The sequence below is a fragment of the Palaemon carinicauda genome, chromosome 19 (genome assembly GCF_036898095.1).
Source record: "Palaemon carinicauda isolate YSFRI2023 chromosome 19, ASM3689809v2, whole genome shotgun sequence".
Taxonomy (NCBI): Eukaryota; Metazoa; Arthropoda; class Malacostraca; order Decapoda; family Palaemonidae; genus Palaemon; species Palaemon carinicauda.
In genome coordinates, this window is record NC_090743.1 from 32,339,219 (window position 1) to 32,357,445 (window position 18,227).

The 18,227-nt window shown below is 38.2% G+C and overlaps 1 protein-coding gene across 2 annotated transcripts in view; it reads right to left on the reverse strand.

Annotated features, from left to right (window-relative positions):
- The window catches only part of LOC137658565 (CXXC-type zinc finger protein 1-like), a 57,051-nt gene that overhangs the window by 25,700 nt on the left and 13,124 nt on the right, over nt 1–18,227 (reverse strand). For both annotated transcript variants that reach the window (XM_068393460.1, XM_068393458.1), the window contains exons 4-6: nt 14,763–14,955; nt 8,541–8,713; nt 7,949–8,197 (exon numbers count right to left, since the gene is read on the reverse strand). In XM_068393460.1, coding sequence (XP_068249561.1) covers nt 7,949–8,197; nt 8,541–8,713; nt 14,763–14,955 — 615 coding nt within the window. The remainder of the gene's footprint in view (nt 1–7,948; nt 8,198–8,540; nt 8,714–14,762; nt 14,956–18,227) is intronic.

The following is an 18,227-nucleotide window of genomic DNA, read 5'->3' on the forward strand; positions in this document are numbered from 1 at the left end:
ATACGGCATCTCAGATAAAAAAAAAGACATGCACGTGTTAGCCCAACCATCAAGGCACACTTTCTAACACATAAACATGAAAAAAAATCAATAATATACGGCAATTCCTTACTACGTAGTAAATTTTTACAAATATTGAAAAAAAACAGAAATTGGCAACCGCAGTTAAATACCCAATATACCAATAAATACGTCGTATCTGACAAAAACAAAGTCACGCATGGGTAGCCAGATCATCTAGACACACTTTCCAACACTAAAAAAGCTAAAGTTTTACGACACTATTTGGCAATATCTTACGGAAAAATGACTTGGCAAAAAAATTAAAAAAAATTAAAAAGGGGCACTCGCGGTAAAATGCCCAACATTCTAATATACGGCATCTCAGATAAAAAAAAAAGACATGCACGTGTTAGCCCAACCATCAAGGCACACTTTCTAACACATAAACATGAAAAAAAAATGAATAATATATGGCAATTCATTACTACGTAAAAATTTTTACAAATATTGAAAAAAAAACAGAAATTGGCAACCGCAGTTAAATACCCAATATACCAATAACTACGTCGTATCTGACAAAAACAAAGTCACGCATGGGTAGCCAGATCATCTAGACACACTTTCCAACACTAAACAAGCAAAAGTTTCACGACACTATTTGGCAATATCTTACGGAAAAATGACTTGGCAAAAAAATGAAAAAAATTGAAAAAGGGGCACTCGCGGTAAAATGGTCCTCGTGGTGATGAACGACATTTTAACTAAAAAAAAAATCATGCACATGGTAGCCAAACAATCCACCAAGACTTTCCACAACTGATAACCTATACAAGTTTTACCATTCTACGGCAATTTCATAATACGTAATAACTTTGATAATTATGCAAATTACCTTAGAAGGGTAAACTCGGTCGCGCTCAACCCCGACGCGTCTCAGAAATCGGGGAAGGAGTACAGCTACAGCAATGCACATCTGGACACTACTAGAGCGTGTAGGGGAGACACCTCCTGCAGGTCGATCACCCACAAATTCAGTCACGGGGGTGAGTCACGTGAGAAAAACCTCTTTTTTTTTTGACGCTCGGGGTCGCGTACGACCCACCGTACCTATCCAGGGTTAACAGTCTGATAAAATAGGATAAAGCATTCTTTGACTAGGCAAAGATGGTTTCTTAACTGAACACCATAAAGCTTCAGACGGGCCTCGTAAAGGTTTAGTTCGTTTTAAATAGAACTTAAGAGCTCTTACAGGGCATAAGACTCTTTCTAGTTCATTTCCAACCATACGATAAGTTTGGAATATCGAACGATATTGGCCAAGGCCGAGAAGGCAGCTCGTTTTTGGCTAGAAAACCAAGTTGTAGAACATGTAGCCGTTTCGGATGAGAATCCGATGTTCTAGCTGAAGGCATGAATCTCACTGACTCTTTTAGCTGTGGCTAAGCATACCAGGAAAAGAGTCTTTAAGGTGAGATCTTTCAGGGAGGCTGATTGTAGCGGTTCGAACCTGTCTGACATAAGGAATCTTAGTACCACGTCTAAATTCCAACCAGGTGTAACCAAACGACGCTCCTTCGTGGTCTCAAAAGACTTAAGGAGGTCCTGTAGATCTTTATTGTTGGAAAGATCTAAGCCTCTGTGACGGAAGACTGATGCCAACATGCTTCTGTAACCCTTGATAGAGGGAGCTGAAAGAGATCGTTCTTTCCTCAGATATAAGAGGAAGTCAGCTATTTGAGTTACAGAGGTACTGGTCGAGGATACGGATACTGACTTGCACCAGTTTCGGAAGATTTCCCACTTCGATTGGTAGACTCTAAGGGTGGATGTTCTCCTTGCTCTAGCAATCGCTCTGGCTGCCTCCTTCGAAAAGCCTCTAGCTCTCGAGAGTCTTTCGATAGTCTGAAGGCAGTCAGACGAAGAGCGTGGAGGCCTTGGTGTACCTTCTTTACGCGTGGCTGACGTAGAAGGTCCACCCTTGGGGGAAGTGTTCTGGGAACGTCTACTAGCCATCGAAGTACCTCGGTGAACCATTCTCTCGCGGGCCAGAGGGAAGCAACTAGCGTCAACCTTGTCCCTTCGTGAGAGGCGAACTTCTGCAGTACCTTGTTGACAATCTTGAACGGAGGGAATGCATATAGATCTAGATGTGACCAATCTAGGAGAAAGGCATCTATATGAACTGCTGCTGGGTCCGGGATTGGTGAGCAAAATATTGGGAGCCTCTTGGTCATCGAGGTTGCGAAGAGATCTATGGTTGGCTGGCCCCAGGTGGCCCAAAGTCTCTTGCATACATCCTTGTGGAGGGTCCATTCTGTTGGAATTATTTGTCCCTTCCGACTGAGACAATCTGCCATGACATTCAAGTTGCCTTGGATGAACCTCGTTACTAGTGATATGTCTAGACCTTTTGACCAGGTGAGGAGGTCCCTTGCGATCTCGTACAACGTCAGAGAGTAGGTCCCTCCTTGCTAGGAGATGTACGCCAAAGCCGTGGTGTTGTCCGAGTTCACCTCCACCACTTTGCTTTGAAGGAGAGACCTGAAGCTTTTCCAGGCCAGACGTACTGCCAGTAGCTCCTTGCAGTTGAAATGCATTGTCCTTTGAATCGAGTTCCATAATCCCGAGCATTCCCGACCGTCTAATGTCGCACCCCAGCCTACGTCCGATGCGTCCGAGAAGAGAACGTTGTTGGGAGTCTGAACAGTCAGGGGAAGACCCTCTCTTAGGTTGATATAGTCCTTTCACCAAGTCAGACAAGACTTTATCTTTCCGGAAACCGGGATCGAGACCGCTTCTAGCGTCTTGTCCTTTTTCCAGTGAAAAGCTAGATGGTATAGAAGAGGACGGAGGTGTAGACTTCCTAGTGTAATTGATCCACGGATGACAGTGTCCCTACCAGACTCATCCACAGCCTGACTGAGCAGCGTTCCTTCTTCAGCATCTTCTGGATGGATAGCAGGGCTGGGGGCTGATCGTCTTGTTCAGCAACGTCCTCATCAGAGGGTTCCTCATCCGAAACTGATGAGGAAACGGCAACGGAGTAGGCAACGTCTGACTCGCTGAATCCGGTCGCACTGGTGGATGCGTGACGGAGCCGGACGCAATATCATGGAACTGCTGCACAGTCTGTGAACTGTCAACAACCATGGGTGCGCGAGGAAGTACAGCGTCAACCCGAAACTGTCTAGACCGTCTGGGTTGTGCAGTCAACACCCTACCGGGTTGCTGAGGTTGACGCACTGCGTCACAACAAGTCACCTCTGCTGGTTGTTGAACGTCCTGAACGTCAACAACCACCTCCGAGCGTCGCTTAACGTCAACGTGCGGCTGGCAACCCACACTGGGTCGCATCGGTGGAGGAACCACCTCAACTGGCAGACGCGAGTAGGTTACCTCAGCGTCAACAGGGCGCACAACCGACCGGTTGGAAGGTTGTTGGCCAGAAGGAGGAACCACCTCAACTGGCAGACGCGAGTAGGTTACCTCAGCGTCAACAGGGCGCACAACCGACCGGTTGGAAGGTTGTTGGCCAGAAGGTTCTTCTCCGCATTTAAGTCCTCTATCAAGGACGCAAGCTTGGACTGCATGTCTTGCAGCAAAGCCCATTTAGGGTCTACGGGAGCAGGTGTGGCAACAGACAGGGTTAGCGACTGAGGCGGAACCGTTTACCATCCCTCTGAGAAGTTGACCTGTGTGCAGTGTCAACCTTCTCCGCACGAAAGTCCTGCATCAATGACGTTAACTGAGACTGCATGGTCTGCAGCAAAGACCACTTAGGGTCTACAGGAGCAGGTGCGGCAACAGACGGTGTGACTGCCTGATGCGGTACCGCTTTGCCTCTCTTAGGAGGTGAGCAGTCGTCGGAAGACTGCAGCGAGTCCGAACTGACCCAGTGGCTACAACTGGGCCGTTGGACTTGCGCGGAAGGGACCGACTTGCGCTTAATAAGCCGCGAGACCTTGGTCCATGGTTTCTTACGAGAAACCTCTTCCGCAGACGAGGAATAAATGGGCTCTCTCGTCTTAGAGTGGGTGGGGCGATCTTGGGTAGATACGCCCGAAACCACAGAGGGAAAACGTCTGTTCGTTGATCAAGGCCTCTCGAACCCACAAGTCGTTCGACATTACTTCTCCCCTGGGCTTGGGAGCTTGCAAGAGGTCCCGGACTAGGTGAACGACAGGCACGAACAGACGAACCCTCGGACGCAACACTGTAACACTTTGCGCATATCACTTTATCGATTTTCTGTTTTGCACTTATTTCACTGAAATCGAAACTTTTACTGATTTCTACCTGAAACACGCAATTCTACCCTTCATTAAAAGGTAGTAATTGCGAAATCAGTCGTAAAATGCAGCTCATTAATACTAGCAAAAAAACAGAAAACATATATTAAGATAAAAAATTCAGTGGCTGGGAAAGAGACTAAACGCTAGTTCATATAAACTACGTTTTCAATCTCTCACCGCACATAGCCTGGGGACAAGAATAAAAACCTAGAAACGTTTTACCTTCCTCCCCGTACAGAGACTAGGGACGAGAGTAACACGAGAACAACGTTACCCGCTTGAACGGAACGTTTTCTCTCCTCTCTCTCCCTCCGTCTCTATCTCTCTCTCTCTTTCTCTCTTGATTTCGCACCTAAGAGAAGAGAAGAGCCCAATTATATATCGTCAAAAAAACATGTTATTTGACTAAAGGAAAAAACTGAAAGGTTTTCCAAATAAAAAGTTCCTTTAATTTAGAATTTAAAACATTTAAGCTAAGAAAGAATGAACAAAACGTCAGAATCGATTTACTCTTACTGCAAAGTGAAACCGTGATACACTCTCTCTCTATCGTAACGATAGAGCGCATGTTGAACGTCCTGAACGTCAACAACTGCGTAGTCTAAACGTTAGTTCATCTTTGAAAACAGTACGAAGACTATCAAAGAAATTCTTTCATAAAACATTACATTTAAAAAGTTTTAAATTCTTTAAAGGCTAAATACGATATAACGGGCTCAACGTTGATTAACTTCGGTTCCAAGTTAGGACCGCCTACTATCAGGAAAGGTCGCATATAAACAAAACATAAAAATTTATTTTTATATGTTTATAATAAATGGAAAGTTAATCGAAGAGGCCTAATAAAGGCGGAGAGATATAAAATATATAGATCTATAACGTGTTAAGCAAAATTACTAAAAACCTAAACACACTTCCGTCTAAGGGAAGGGTCGGCCATTTAAAAGTGAAAGAGAGTCCATACTCTCTTTGTCACCATAATTAATTCTATCCAAAACGAGTTCAAGTTTTGAGATGAAGATAAAACACCTGCATAGCGAAAGCTCAAAACTAGAATAGTGTACTTCACCAAATAGTTGTGAAAACAAATCCAGTTAGTAACAGCGAATTAGTAGGTCTTGCCGGTAGCCCGACAGAGAGAAAATTGAGTTCTGTGTTTACATTGAGTACTGAGTACCTGCACGACAGATGGCGCTGTTGAAGTACACCCCCTACCTGCATTGCGATCGCTGGCGGATTTTTAACGTAGAGTTTTCTGTCGAGCAACAGAGTTGCAGCTTATATAATCACCGGCTAAGTTTAATATTGAAAATTAAGGCTGTTAGAGCAATTTAAAAAAAATATACTGCAAAATGTGCTTGAAAAAAAATAACCCCTGGGGGTTAATGGTTGGAAATTTCCAAATAGCCTGTGGGTAAAAGGGTTAAAATTACTTAAATAGACTCTAGGATGAAACTTGACGTGTCAAATACTCTAAATATTTGTGGGTTGAAAGCTGGTCATGTTCCAGCACTATGCCGCATCAGCACTCTCATAAAGGTTGATTCAGTGTTAACCATTTGTCATGCACAACAACAAAAGGTGTTCCAGGTACTGGTTGCTCTTAACATTAATCCAGTTCTGACATTGACAAACTCCTTTATGTATGGACCTAATTCGTTCAGCAATCAAAATCAAACACTGTACGCAGAAGAATAAACAGCAAACTGCCAGCAAAGGAACCAATCTCACTCCAATGATGATAAACTCTTTAAAGGAGAAAGATGAGCTTGGGAGTAGCAACGAAGCCATAAGTTACTGCATAACTAAAGCAGTTCTCTGTCAATATTGATCTAAGTAAAAAATAACTATCCCATCAATATCACATGCTGCTATATTCTACACTGAAAGTAGCATAAGGCTACATGTATAAGAACAAAATTTTAACATAAAAGTATAATACAGTATATGTCGAGTACTTGGAACTTTACCAAAGGTGAAAGAAATACTTAATATAATTCTGGAGGTTTTCGGTAAAGATCATGAAGCTAGTAAACTAGAGTGACGACTGAAGTCTGAAATACTCCAATATCTACACCTAGGCGAGTGAAAACATAAAGAGGGATATGGGCACGACTCATGACCTCTGCTTGGAATTTTGGAAATTCAGATTACTGCAATTTTGGCTTAGAGATTGTCTATAATTCATGCTCCAAATATTGTTTTAAAGGAAAACAATTTTATCAATAAAACATACCTTTCTTATATTTACGTAAGCGCAACCGGTCCCTTATGCAACCATTTTCTGACCATTTATTCACTTTCTCCTCGAGTTTGAGATACCGATATTCATATTAGTTTCCCATTAATAATGTTTTTTATATCATCGTAAGCTAAACTTTTGTTGCCCATTTTTCCAAGTTATATTCATCATATTTCTGTTTGCTCGTTCATATGCTTACAATATTTATGTTATGGTCATGATAAAAAATGCAGTGTCAGGGACAGTTACCAAATAGAACTATGGCATAAAATTTGCCCAGAAAATACGCTAACGAGGACATAGTGTGCTAGCATCATCTTACCCGTGCAGGCATTTCCGACATGTAACGTACATAGTTCTGGATTTGAGGGATGGGGCTCATCCCTGTTTAGTAAATAACCCTGAAATATGATGATCCTTTCCTTATGATCCCTAGTGATGAGGTATAATTACTGCTAAAAGCCCATACTTAACCATAATAAAGTAATCAGACAATTTCTATAAAAAAAAACTGATGGCTGTTTTCCCAAAACATGAAATTTTCAAAGAAAAATTGAACGACTTTTATTTGTTGACCAATATTTGCCATTAAAACATGAAGAAATAAGAAATTTTATGCTCTAAAAAGTTTATAAGGGTTTTAGAAAATTATAAAAACTTATATAAGAAAAATAGCTATCTTTACTATTAATGCTAGTAGGTTTGGAAAAAAAAACATGAAAAATGAGGCTTGATAAGAAAACACCTATTTTCTTTTTAATTATCTTTAAAATGGTTTATAAATTATGAAAACCTCTTTAAAAAATAAAATGTATACCAAGTTTAAAATGACCCCAAAATAACATTGTTTTGATGGGGACTGAGTAGCGGCCCCTAATAGTAGAAGAGGTCAATTCATTTACATACAAATATATGAAATAAGAATAAAGGATTAATTTCAGACCATAACCTCCACATTGGAAGGCTTACCAGCATGAATGTCTTTGCCAACAGGATTATAGTTTTCCCAAACAACAGTAGCTTCTGCTTCTCTTTTTTTTTAAATAATAATAATAATAATAATGACAATTTCTCCGCAGCAAGGAGTGTCATGCTGGATTACTTGCAAAAAATAATCTGTTATCCTTTTAATATATTGTTAGTACCATTCCTTTTGAGTTTAGTAAATTTATATTTCTTTTAACAGCAAAAAGTAGACTGTTGCAAATCCAAAACTACTGATAACCTCATCAATGAGCAAATAGATGAACACCTTCTTGAAGGTATAACACAATAAATGCTATATCATACCTTGAGATAAACTTCAACCACTGAACCCAGATGTCATCAGCATTTTAAATTCAATGAGACAATACACTCAGTGATGCTGATGGAGTTACTTTTAGCTTGCTTATGTAAGCTATTCACTTACCTTCTGGATGTGGGCCTTGCTCTCTTTCTCCTTGTTTTTGTTACGATCCAGGAAGGGTGGAACTTCTTTAGATTTTTTCGGTTCCCACAACTCCTCATCACTAATCTCATTCTTGTCTTTCAAAACTGTCACATGGTCGCCAACAAAATCCATAGGTCGTGGGAGAGAGTTCGCAGGCTTTTCCATCTTATATTCATGGTGCTTCTTAATGCTACTGTTGTTGTTTTTGTTTTTTTGAGCCAACTGAACCTATAAAAAAAATGAATACTGTACCAGAATATTACAGAAAACTTCTCCCTGTAATTACTGTACAGTACTTCAAAGCCAAAAGCAATTGGAATGCCATTTTGTAATACGAAATGAGATGCTAGCTCCCAGATGGGAATTCACTATACCTGTATTCATAATTGAAAAAAAAATTCTAACACTTAGAACAGCAAAACTAGACGACGAACAGCTCTCAAATTACGTCTAACTTTCTAGATGGGAATGCCAATGTTAAAAATATTAATAAAAATTTTCATTGATATAGCATTAAAAATAATATAAACATATCGTAGAAATAGTTTTAGAAACAATGCTAATAACTTACAAAGTTGTGGCACTGCCTCTTCTTGCACTTTTGTCGAAGTTTATGAGGTCCTCCAAACTTTGCCATATCCTTGCAATTCTCACACCGACCACAATCTTCACGTTGATAGCAAGCCTCACAAGCACCACATCGATGACTACTGCTACTCCTCCCACTGCTTTTGCTTTTGGAGGCTGCAAAAAAAGTTTTTTACATCCAAAAAAATTAAAGAAATTATATTACATCTTTATCATAGTACAGGAAATACTGAGTTATTACATTATATCTTTATAATAGTACAGGAAATACTGAACTCATAGTTCAAGGTTGAAAAATATTGTACTTTTACAGTACATAAACAGTAGTTCCCTTTAAAGATAAATTTATTTAAATTTGGGGTAATCTAACTATGAGACCTAAACAATCATTACTGGAATACAATAAAAGTAATAGATTGTTGCACTGTACACACTAATGTTTTTGACATAGGTTTTCTATCAAACCTGCCAGTTCCTTAATTAACAACAGTAGTGCACAACACAAATTTTTCCCTTGCACTGTGATAACACCAATCTAGCAACAGCCAACACATGCCATTGTGGCTTAACTAGCTGCCTCACCATCCTGAATGAATCATTAGTTCTTTCATAAAAAATATGAGACCCAAAAAGCAATTCCAACAATGACCCTTAACAGGACTTGTAATATGACTACCAAACTGATCTGGATTGAGAGAGAGTGGTAATTATCCTAAGGAAAGCAAATCATAACTGTAAAATTCACAGCAACAACTTACAGTATATAAAAGTTTTCCCAGTGACCAACATTTTCCTACTGCCACACAATACTGACATGGAATGTGACAGTACAATAAATACTGTACCATTCATGATATGAGTAGATAATGAATTAAAATAAAAAGGTCTGCAAACAAAGGTTTCTTTAGAATCACAAAGAACATACTCAAACACACAGAGAAGAACTGCAATACAACTACTGTGTGGCAATAATGACCTCTTCCCAAGACAAAAGTTTAAAAGATGTATTTATCCCCTTTATTCCATTTGCTTTCTTTCTGCCCAGTAAAACTAAATAGCCAAACATTGGCCTCTCTATATAGCTGTGCATATTAAAGACCTAAAAAATTAAGTATTTCATTTTCAGCAACAGATGTCTAATTGATATGCTTGCAAAATGTACAAGTTTTCACCATAGCCCCATGTTCCAGTATGTCTAGCCCAGGGATAGGGAACCTGCGGCCTCAAGGCCGTATATGGCCTTCTGGAGCATCACGTGCGGCCTTCTACGGCCTTTGATATATGTACAGTATGTGTAGTATATTTCTGCTTTGACACTGAATATTGTGTGTTTGAAATCATTCTAATGTATGTACACACATACAAATATGTACATACAGACAATAGGAAAGTTGTGTTCAGAGAATGGAAGCAATTTTTCCTTGAATTCAATGAATCCTAACTTAATACAACTAGCAATTTTTCCTTGTCAGCTGCAACAGCTGTTGTAGCTGATAAAGAAAAACTGCTAATTGCAGTGGGTGAGTGATTTAACGTATGATGGACGAGAGACTTCCTGTTTTGTCCATCTCCTCACTGTGATCTATGTTAGTTTAAGATGACAACAGGTTCCAGATTTTTGGCATAAAAATATTTTATATGTGCTTTCACTGATGAGTTTTGATTGTATGAAAAACAGCTTCCCTTAGGTAACCTTAATGCAAGGACAAGAGGAACAGACATTTTAACACCTTCAATATGCAATGTCACAAAGGAGGACTAAATTTTACTTCCTTATTATAATAAGTTATGCACTGATGGTGTTCCAGCTATGATGGATAAAAACTAGGGATTTATTGAACATCTTAAGAAAGCAAATAATTGATTTTCTTTTTTAATGAAAACAGCTAAGTGTGTTTAAACAGATACTATTTTTTACTAGGATGTTGCATTTTTATGAGATGTGATTGTTTAAAAAGTACCTACTTGGTAATATAAAATATTTGAAAAGGTTATATTATTGATATTTATAAGCTATCTTTTCCAAAAGATTAATATTATTTTATTTATCACTTCAATACAAAGAACCTACTTGCTTAACTAAAGTAATTTGAAAATGGTTTGCTTTCAATATTTATTATTCATTTACTTACAGTAGTTTGAAAACTACCCAAACTTGAATGAAATATTTTAAAATTTAGTTTTCAATATAATTCATTTACTGATTACTTGTATAAAAAGTACTTAATTCAAATATTTGAAATTGTAATGCTTTAGATTTTTATAAACCTGTCACTTTCTTTTGATTACTAATAAATTACTTGGAGGACAAAATAACCAACAAAATTCTATGCAGCCTCAAGGAGCATTGAGGAATTGCAAGATGGCCTTCATCCAAACAAGGGTTCCCCACCCCTGGTCTAGCCCATTGTTGTTCGATAGATATAAAATAGCAAATTAATCAATACTTCTAGAGTTAAGTTTCCATTAACATTCTACTATAAGATGTTAAAAGGAATACACACCTTAAAATTCCCTCATAAGCATGAATCTATCCATAACATTTGAAAACCAAGACATAATTTTAAGAAAAAATACCCAGAGATCCTGAAATGATGTTAAATGTTGGAATAATTTTTACTTTAGCAGTCCTCACTGCAAAAAGTGTCCATTATGCCTTCAAAAGTCAGAAAGTCCAAACATTTACCAGAGGCATTTACATTGTAATGACAACTCTGAAGAAAACACAGAGCTGAAGCTATAGAATCACAAGGATTGTCATTATTCCCTGCAAAGAGGAAACAAGTAGACCAAATCATGAGGACAGATTTCTATATCCTAGTAACAAATCAGCACTCAATAAGATGACCTAGGTTGCTCTAAAAGCCCATGAATTCCTTGGCTGAACCAGATAGCTTTGCCATAGTTAAGCAGCGATATTTTAAATTGGTCTTTTAGCAGCACCAGAGAGGTCTCTTTATAATCCATGAGACACAAAAAGTCTTTCGTCTGTGTGATAAGCCTCGAGCATCTTGGGCCTCATGCATAAGAAGTACAGTATTTGATTTCAGGAGAATTGATGAGAATTTGCGAGCTAAAAGACATTTCCAAAGTTACTCATAAACTGAGGTGCTACTGCTTATAGGATGTTCAATATTATCATTCAAGTGGATAACTACCCACATAACCTATTGATGCGTGTTAATTACTGTACATGTTCAAGAACAAAAACTCCACACCCCCTACCTGACCTAACCGAGGTTAAACACAACTAGACCTAGGATGTGCGCATAAATGTTTATGTAATAATGTCGGTCTACTAAGGTGTACAAAAGCATATTAATACAAGTTTACCAATACTGCACCATATGTACGTGGTCATTCATGGCCCTGATTTGTTTGGGGTAAGAATGTGTTATTAGACCACCACCATGACTAGGCCTATATATGATACATATATGGACATATAAATCATGACTTGGGTTAGTTTAACAAGCCACAAGACAAAATATTTGTACCTCACATTAACATAAAAAATCAGTCTCTACAAAGGAAATGCAAGGTTGCTATCCATTGAGTATAAAAACTCACAACCAAAGGAGATAAAGTAACAAAATACTTCAACCTAACCACTCACATGTAGTCACTACAGCATAGGTTGTAAAGGCATTTACACTGATGCTGTAAATGAATGTGCTAATTAGCCTGAATACTTAGCACGTAGGTCGAGACTTAGAATAGGCTAATAGAATATATCAAAGTGTGATAAAATTTATAAGAAGCAAAGTGGTGATAAAATACTAACCCTAACCACTTGTCAAATCAACATGAGAAAAGTCAGAAAACTGTATTAACGTCGAATGCTGAAAATTTTAACAATTTTAGGCTACACTAGCCTAAAACTAAGTGCTGTACCATGACTAAGGCTAGGTTAACAATATGCAAATCTGTTAATGCTCTAAATTAAGTAGAGAGGGGCTGAACTTTTAAAGCTAAAGTTTCCAATGCTGTCATGAAAACTACAAATAAATGGTATAATACAGCGAGTAACAAATTTAAAAGTAAAAACAACTGAAAACGAATAATTTAGAACCTTTATTACGTTAATACTATTCCTAGGAAAAATGGATAACAAAGTCAGTGGTTAATCACCTGTAGTTAACACAAACATTGAGGAAGATTCTGATACTATGAGCATGCAGAAAAATATCTCTGCCTACTATGCCCAACGAAATAGATAGATGAAAGATAGGCGCAACCAGCATTACATGCAGTATTGTCTCCAGTAATTAGTACTAGTTCTCAATGATGTGTCATCGTTTGTTTGCCGTACTTCAGCATTAGAGGTGCTACGACGAATTTAATAGAGCCTAAACCCGTGGGTTTCCCTTACACTTACCAAGTTTGAACTATGCACATTGATACAATGTGCCCGTGAAGCAGCAAAGGCAGTATTACTTTGGAACAGTATTTTTTTGCCATACAGGTATTTGATTATGTGTTATATCCTTCAAAAGAAAAGTTCACTGGAAACCAAACAGCACATCAATACCAAACATATACAGAAATCTATTAAAAATTACTGAAGTATTTGCCAATGTATAATATTATTAACAGGGATTTCTTCTAAATGAGACCTGAATGATGTCATCCAATGGGCTCACGATTATTATCTGTTTAATGGCAACGTATTACGAGTAATAAAATTTGAGATTGCTTTTTCACATCAAGTTACGTGAGCTAGGATATTGCTGAAACTCAATTCTTTCTGGTTTAAGCTTATCCAATTACTTTATATTTTAAAATTTTAACGTAATTAAAAAAAAAAAAATAGCTTTTGCCCAATGGCTAAAACTTAAAGTTTGAACTGTGTTCTCTGGACCGTTCATACTTCGGTAAATCTTTTACTACATTTAATCTATCGAAGCAAAGTGTTACTAGCTTTTTGTGGCAACTAGATCAAAGTAATGTTTTTAGTTTTTCAATGTGTATCAGTACATTTACAGAAAATGACGAGTATATATAGTTTGTGCTTCCAAAAGCAGATGAAACGTGCACAACATCAATGTGATTCATTATCTGCAACTTCTTACTCTGAGTAAAGTCAGGTTAATAGGCCTAGCCTAGGTGCATAGAAGTTTAAGGAAGGATTTCAATGCGCTACGGCGTCGCAGGTCAGTACTGTATAGGATATGGGGATCGCAGGAAAAAATACCCATCCTATAAAGGAGGATCTGGTGTACTAGGTTAGGTTAGACAGCACACCTATATTTTACTCGTTCAGTGATTCCCCGTCTACACAGCCATATTTGCCAATATGATCTCCAATTCTTCTTGTTCTACATGGTAGTCTTGTATCTCAAACTACTCATCTCTAAAATGAACGAAGTTAAGATTCATTTGACACAGTACAGTAATGTACTATGCATAGGCCTAGTAATGTCTTAAAAATCTCAAATCCAACTCTTGATATAAACTTTAAATTTATCCCGGATTTTTCTTTAGTTTGGTTTGATTTGAGATTCTATGGGCAAAGGTTAGCACAATAATCATCAGTTAAATAGGATCCTCCCACTGAGGTCCAGTACTTGACCTAACCCATAACTGAATGTATAATCTATGGCTACAGTAACCTACAGATGCTCTGGAAGTTGCATTTACAAACATTATAAACAAACTACTATACCTTATTGTACTATTAATTTTCATTCATAAATGTATGGAAAAAATTCCCTATATCTAGGTAGTCCTTATTGAGCACTGAATTGTGCCTTTAAAGTCTATACTATACTGCACATAAACAGTACTCCTAGTATTGGTCTACAAAATTGGATACAAAACATTGCACTAAGAGTAATCTTACCAAGTAAATAATAACTAAGAACAAAATCAAACCACAGAAAAATAAATCACCTATTCAGACTATGAATTTATGAAAACTGAAACCCTAAGTACATATATTCACCACCAGGGGCAGATAACAAATCCCTCTGAGAGAGCCATCTGGTGGTAAGAGTGAACTGGCTTCATAATTGCCAAATGCTCCTCTTTAAGAAACCTTACATCTTTTGTAGTGTAATGCTATACTTTAAAAATCTTTTTATCCCAGCCAAAGCTGGCAATGCTAATAATCAATTTTAAATATTACATAGGTCACTATTTGTAATGACCTTTATATTTAAATAAGCAGTATTCTAAAATGAAAAACTAAACAATTGCTACTCACAAGAGTGCTTGTCAGATCGATGTTTGTCTTTTTCTTTCTTAACTTTGTCATTCTTTTCCTTATCTCTCTTCTCTTTGCTCTCTTTATCCCTCTTCTCACTGTCCTTGTAATGCTTGTTGTCTTCATGATGATGGTGGTGAGGTTTCTTCTGCTTATATTTGATTTCTAAAGAGGAATCCTTAAGTCTACATCTCTATAAGAAGAACAAAAGGAAAAATGAGAAATTCTTCAAAGACATTTTCAGATATTGCATGGAAATGAAAAATTCAGACATTCATAGGTATTCAAAGGAAATGAAAATTTCATGTCAAAGGCATTCAAAGATAGTAAAAGGAAATGAAAAATTCATGTCAAAGACATTCAAAGATATTAAAAGGAAATGAAAAATTCATGTCAAAGACATTTAAAGATTTTCAAAGGAAATTAAAAATTCACATCAAAGACATTCAAAGATATTCAAAGGAAATTAAAAATTCACATCAAAGACATACAAAGGAAATTAAGAATTCATGTCAAGGACATCTAGATATTCAAAGGAAATAAAAAAATCCACCAAAACACAAAGGTGGCAATACCATACGTAAAATTATAATCCTTGGTAAGATAAACGAAAAAAGAATTGTCAACTCAAGTGAAACTGAACTCTTGCTTTTTTAGACTCTGCTTTAAACCATAAATTACCAGAACAGAATCAAATTACCAGAACAGAATCAAAATGACAGATTTTAAAAGTATTTTGTCTTTTTTCTAGCTACATAAACCTGAGTTCTCTAAAATAGGGACATGTCTTCAGCGGCCACTGAATCGTTAAAATGGTACTGTACTGTAATTGGTTAAGGGCAGGTGGTCCTGGGGGAAATCCCCACCCCTACCTGTCACTGAATACTGTGGCCACTTTTATCTTAGGCCTAAGATTAAGTGTGGTGGGTGAGGTTTGTTTGTTCTTACATGCATACAACTCTACTGTCCTTTATAATAGGGAGACAAACTGGAAGATTCTTTCCTCCCTCGACATAACATCTTTCAAGGATCTATACAAGACTGAGGAAGGCTACTGAAACAACCTCCCAACAGCTAATTATAGGGATTGAAATGCTATCAGGGCCTTGGCCAGTCCTGGCTTAAAAAGAAGCTAGTGCTAAGAACCCCCATAAAAACACTATTTTCCTAAAAGAAAGATGGCATCACCAGCGTTAAACCAAGCACATTAAGAGAAGTGTTTGGTACCAACCCTCGCCATTGGCAGAAGGATGGAGGGGTTGCTTCCAACCCCTCACCATTGGCAGAAGGATGGAGGGGTTGCTTCTTGATAGATGTAACTCACTACCATGTAAAAGTTGCAGCTGCTGCCTCCCATCAAGAGAGAGACAAGAAAGAGATAAATGAGCCGGTCATTCTATCTCTCCTCAAGATTTACAGAGAATGCTCTTTAGGCAGAAGCAATAAGAGCTTCCTCTGACACAGTACAAACAACTGCAAAAGGGGGCTTTGTCATAAAGGGAGCACTAGGAATACTTACTATCACTGTAACACAGGGGAACAATGTCAGCTTAAGGCAATCCAGCCAAAAAAAGTGCTAACTATCAGGGATTCAGGTAGTAGTGCTTAAATCACTTTGAAATGGGTAACTCCTTCCTGGGGCAGAAAAATTACCTGAAGTGGGATGAGGTAAGCACAGAGCTCATATTCTTCCCGATTAAAAGACCAAGAACAACATTCACAATGTGGAGGGGTGCTTATGGTCACCCTTCAAAAAACTACAAATCACAAGGGTATTAGAAGGTTGTACGTAGCCACATAGGAACAAAATTCACTTCATCACATGCTTACCTTATGGTGAACTTCCGCTTACAATCGATAGTGCTCACAAAAGAAGGTAGGGAAAGATCCAACAGTCGAGAGAGGAGCGAAGTGTATCTGCACCCGTCGCAGCCAAAGAAAAAATTGGCTATTCTGTGAGATGTGTGGGCAGGGCTTCCACCTGGTGCCACCTGTCATTAACCAACTACCTTGTTAACAATACAACAGCCATTCCAGCGCCACTGGAAACATACATTATCCCTATTTCAAAAGACAAGAGGTTTGTATGTATATATGTAAGAACAAATGAAATATGTTATTTTGATAATAAAATAAATTTTTGAATATACTTACCCGGTGATTATAATAGCTGCAACTCTGTTGCTCGACAGAAAACTCTAAGGCAAAATTCGCCAGCGATCGCTACACAGGTTGCGGGTGTGCCCAACAGCGCCATCTGTCGTCCAGATACCCAGTACTCATTGTAAACAAAGAACTCAATTTTCTCCTCGTTCCACTGCGTCTCTATTGGGGAGGAAGGGAGGGTCCTTTAATTTATAATCACCGGGTAAGTATATTCAAAAATTTATTTTATTATCAAAATAACATTTTTCAATATTTAACTTAGCCGGTGATTATAATAGCTGATTCACACCCAGGGGGGTGGGTAGAGACCAGCAAAATATGTTTACATTATTATGAGCTAAGAATTTTTATTTCATTTTAGAAGTTATCAAAATAACAAAAACAAAATAAATAGGTACCTGGTAAGGAAGTCGACTTGAACAACCACTCTGCCTTTTTAAGTACGTCTTCCTTACTGAGCCTCGCAATCCTCTTAGGATGCTGATCGACCCCTAGGATCTGAAGTATCAAGGGTTGCAACCCATACAACAGGACCTCATCAAAACCCCTAATCTAGGCGCTTCTCAAGAAATGACTTTGACCACCCGCCAAATCAACCAGGATGCGAAAGGCTTCTTAGCCTTCCGGACAACCCAAAAACAACAATAAAAACATTTCAAGAGAAAGATTAAAAAGGTTATGGAATTAGGGAATTGTAGTGGTTGAGCCCTCACCCACTACTGCACTCGCTGCTACGAATGGTCCCAGAGTGTAGCAGTCCTCGTAAAGAGACTGGACATCCTTAAGATAAAAAGACGCGAACACTGACTTGCTTCTCCAATAGGTTGCGTCCATTATACTTCGCAGAGATCTATTTTGTTTAAAGGCCACGGAAGTTGCGACAGCTCTAACTTCGTGTGTCCTTACCTTCAGCAAAGCTTGGTCTTCCTCACTCAGATGGGAATGAGCTTCTCGTATTAACAGTCTGATAAAATAGGATAAAGCATTCTTTGACATAGGCAAGGATGGTTTCTTAACTGAACACCATAAAGCTTCAGACAGGCCTCGTAAAGGTTTAGTTCGTTTTAAATAGAACTTAAGAGCTCTCACAGGGCATAAGACTCTTTCTAGTTCATTTCCAACCATATTCGATAAGCTTGGAATATCGAACGATTTCGGCCAAGGTCGAGAAGGCAGCTCTTTTTTGGCTAGAAAACCAAGTTGTAGAGAACATGTAGCCGTTTCAGATGAAAATCCGATGTTCTTGCTGAAGGCATGAATCTCACTGACTCTTTTAGCTGTGGCTAAGCATACCAGGAA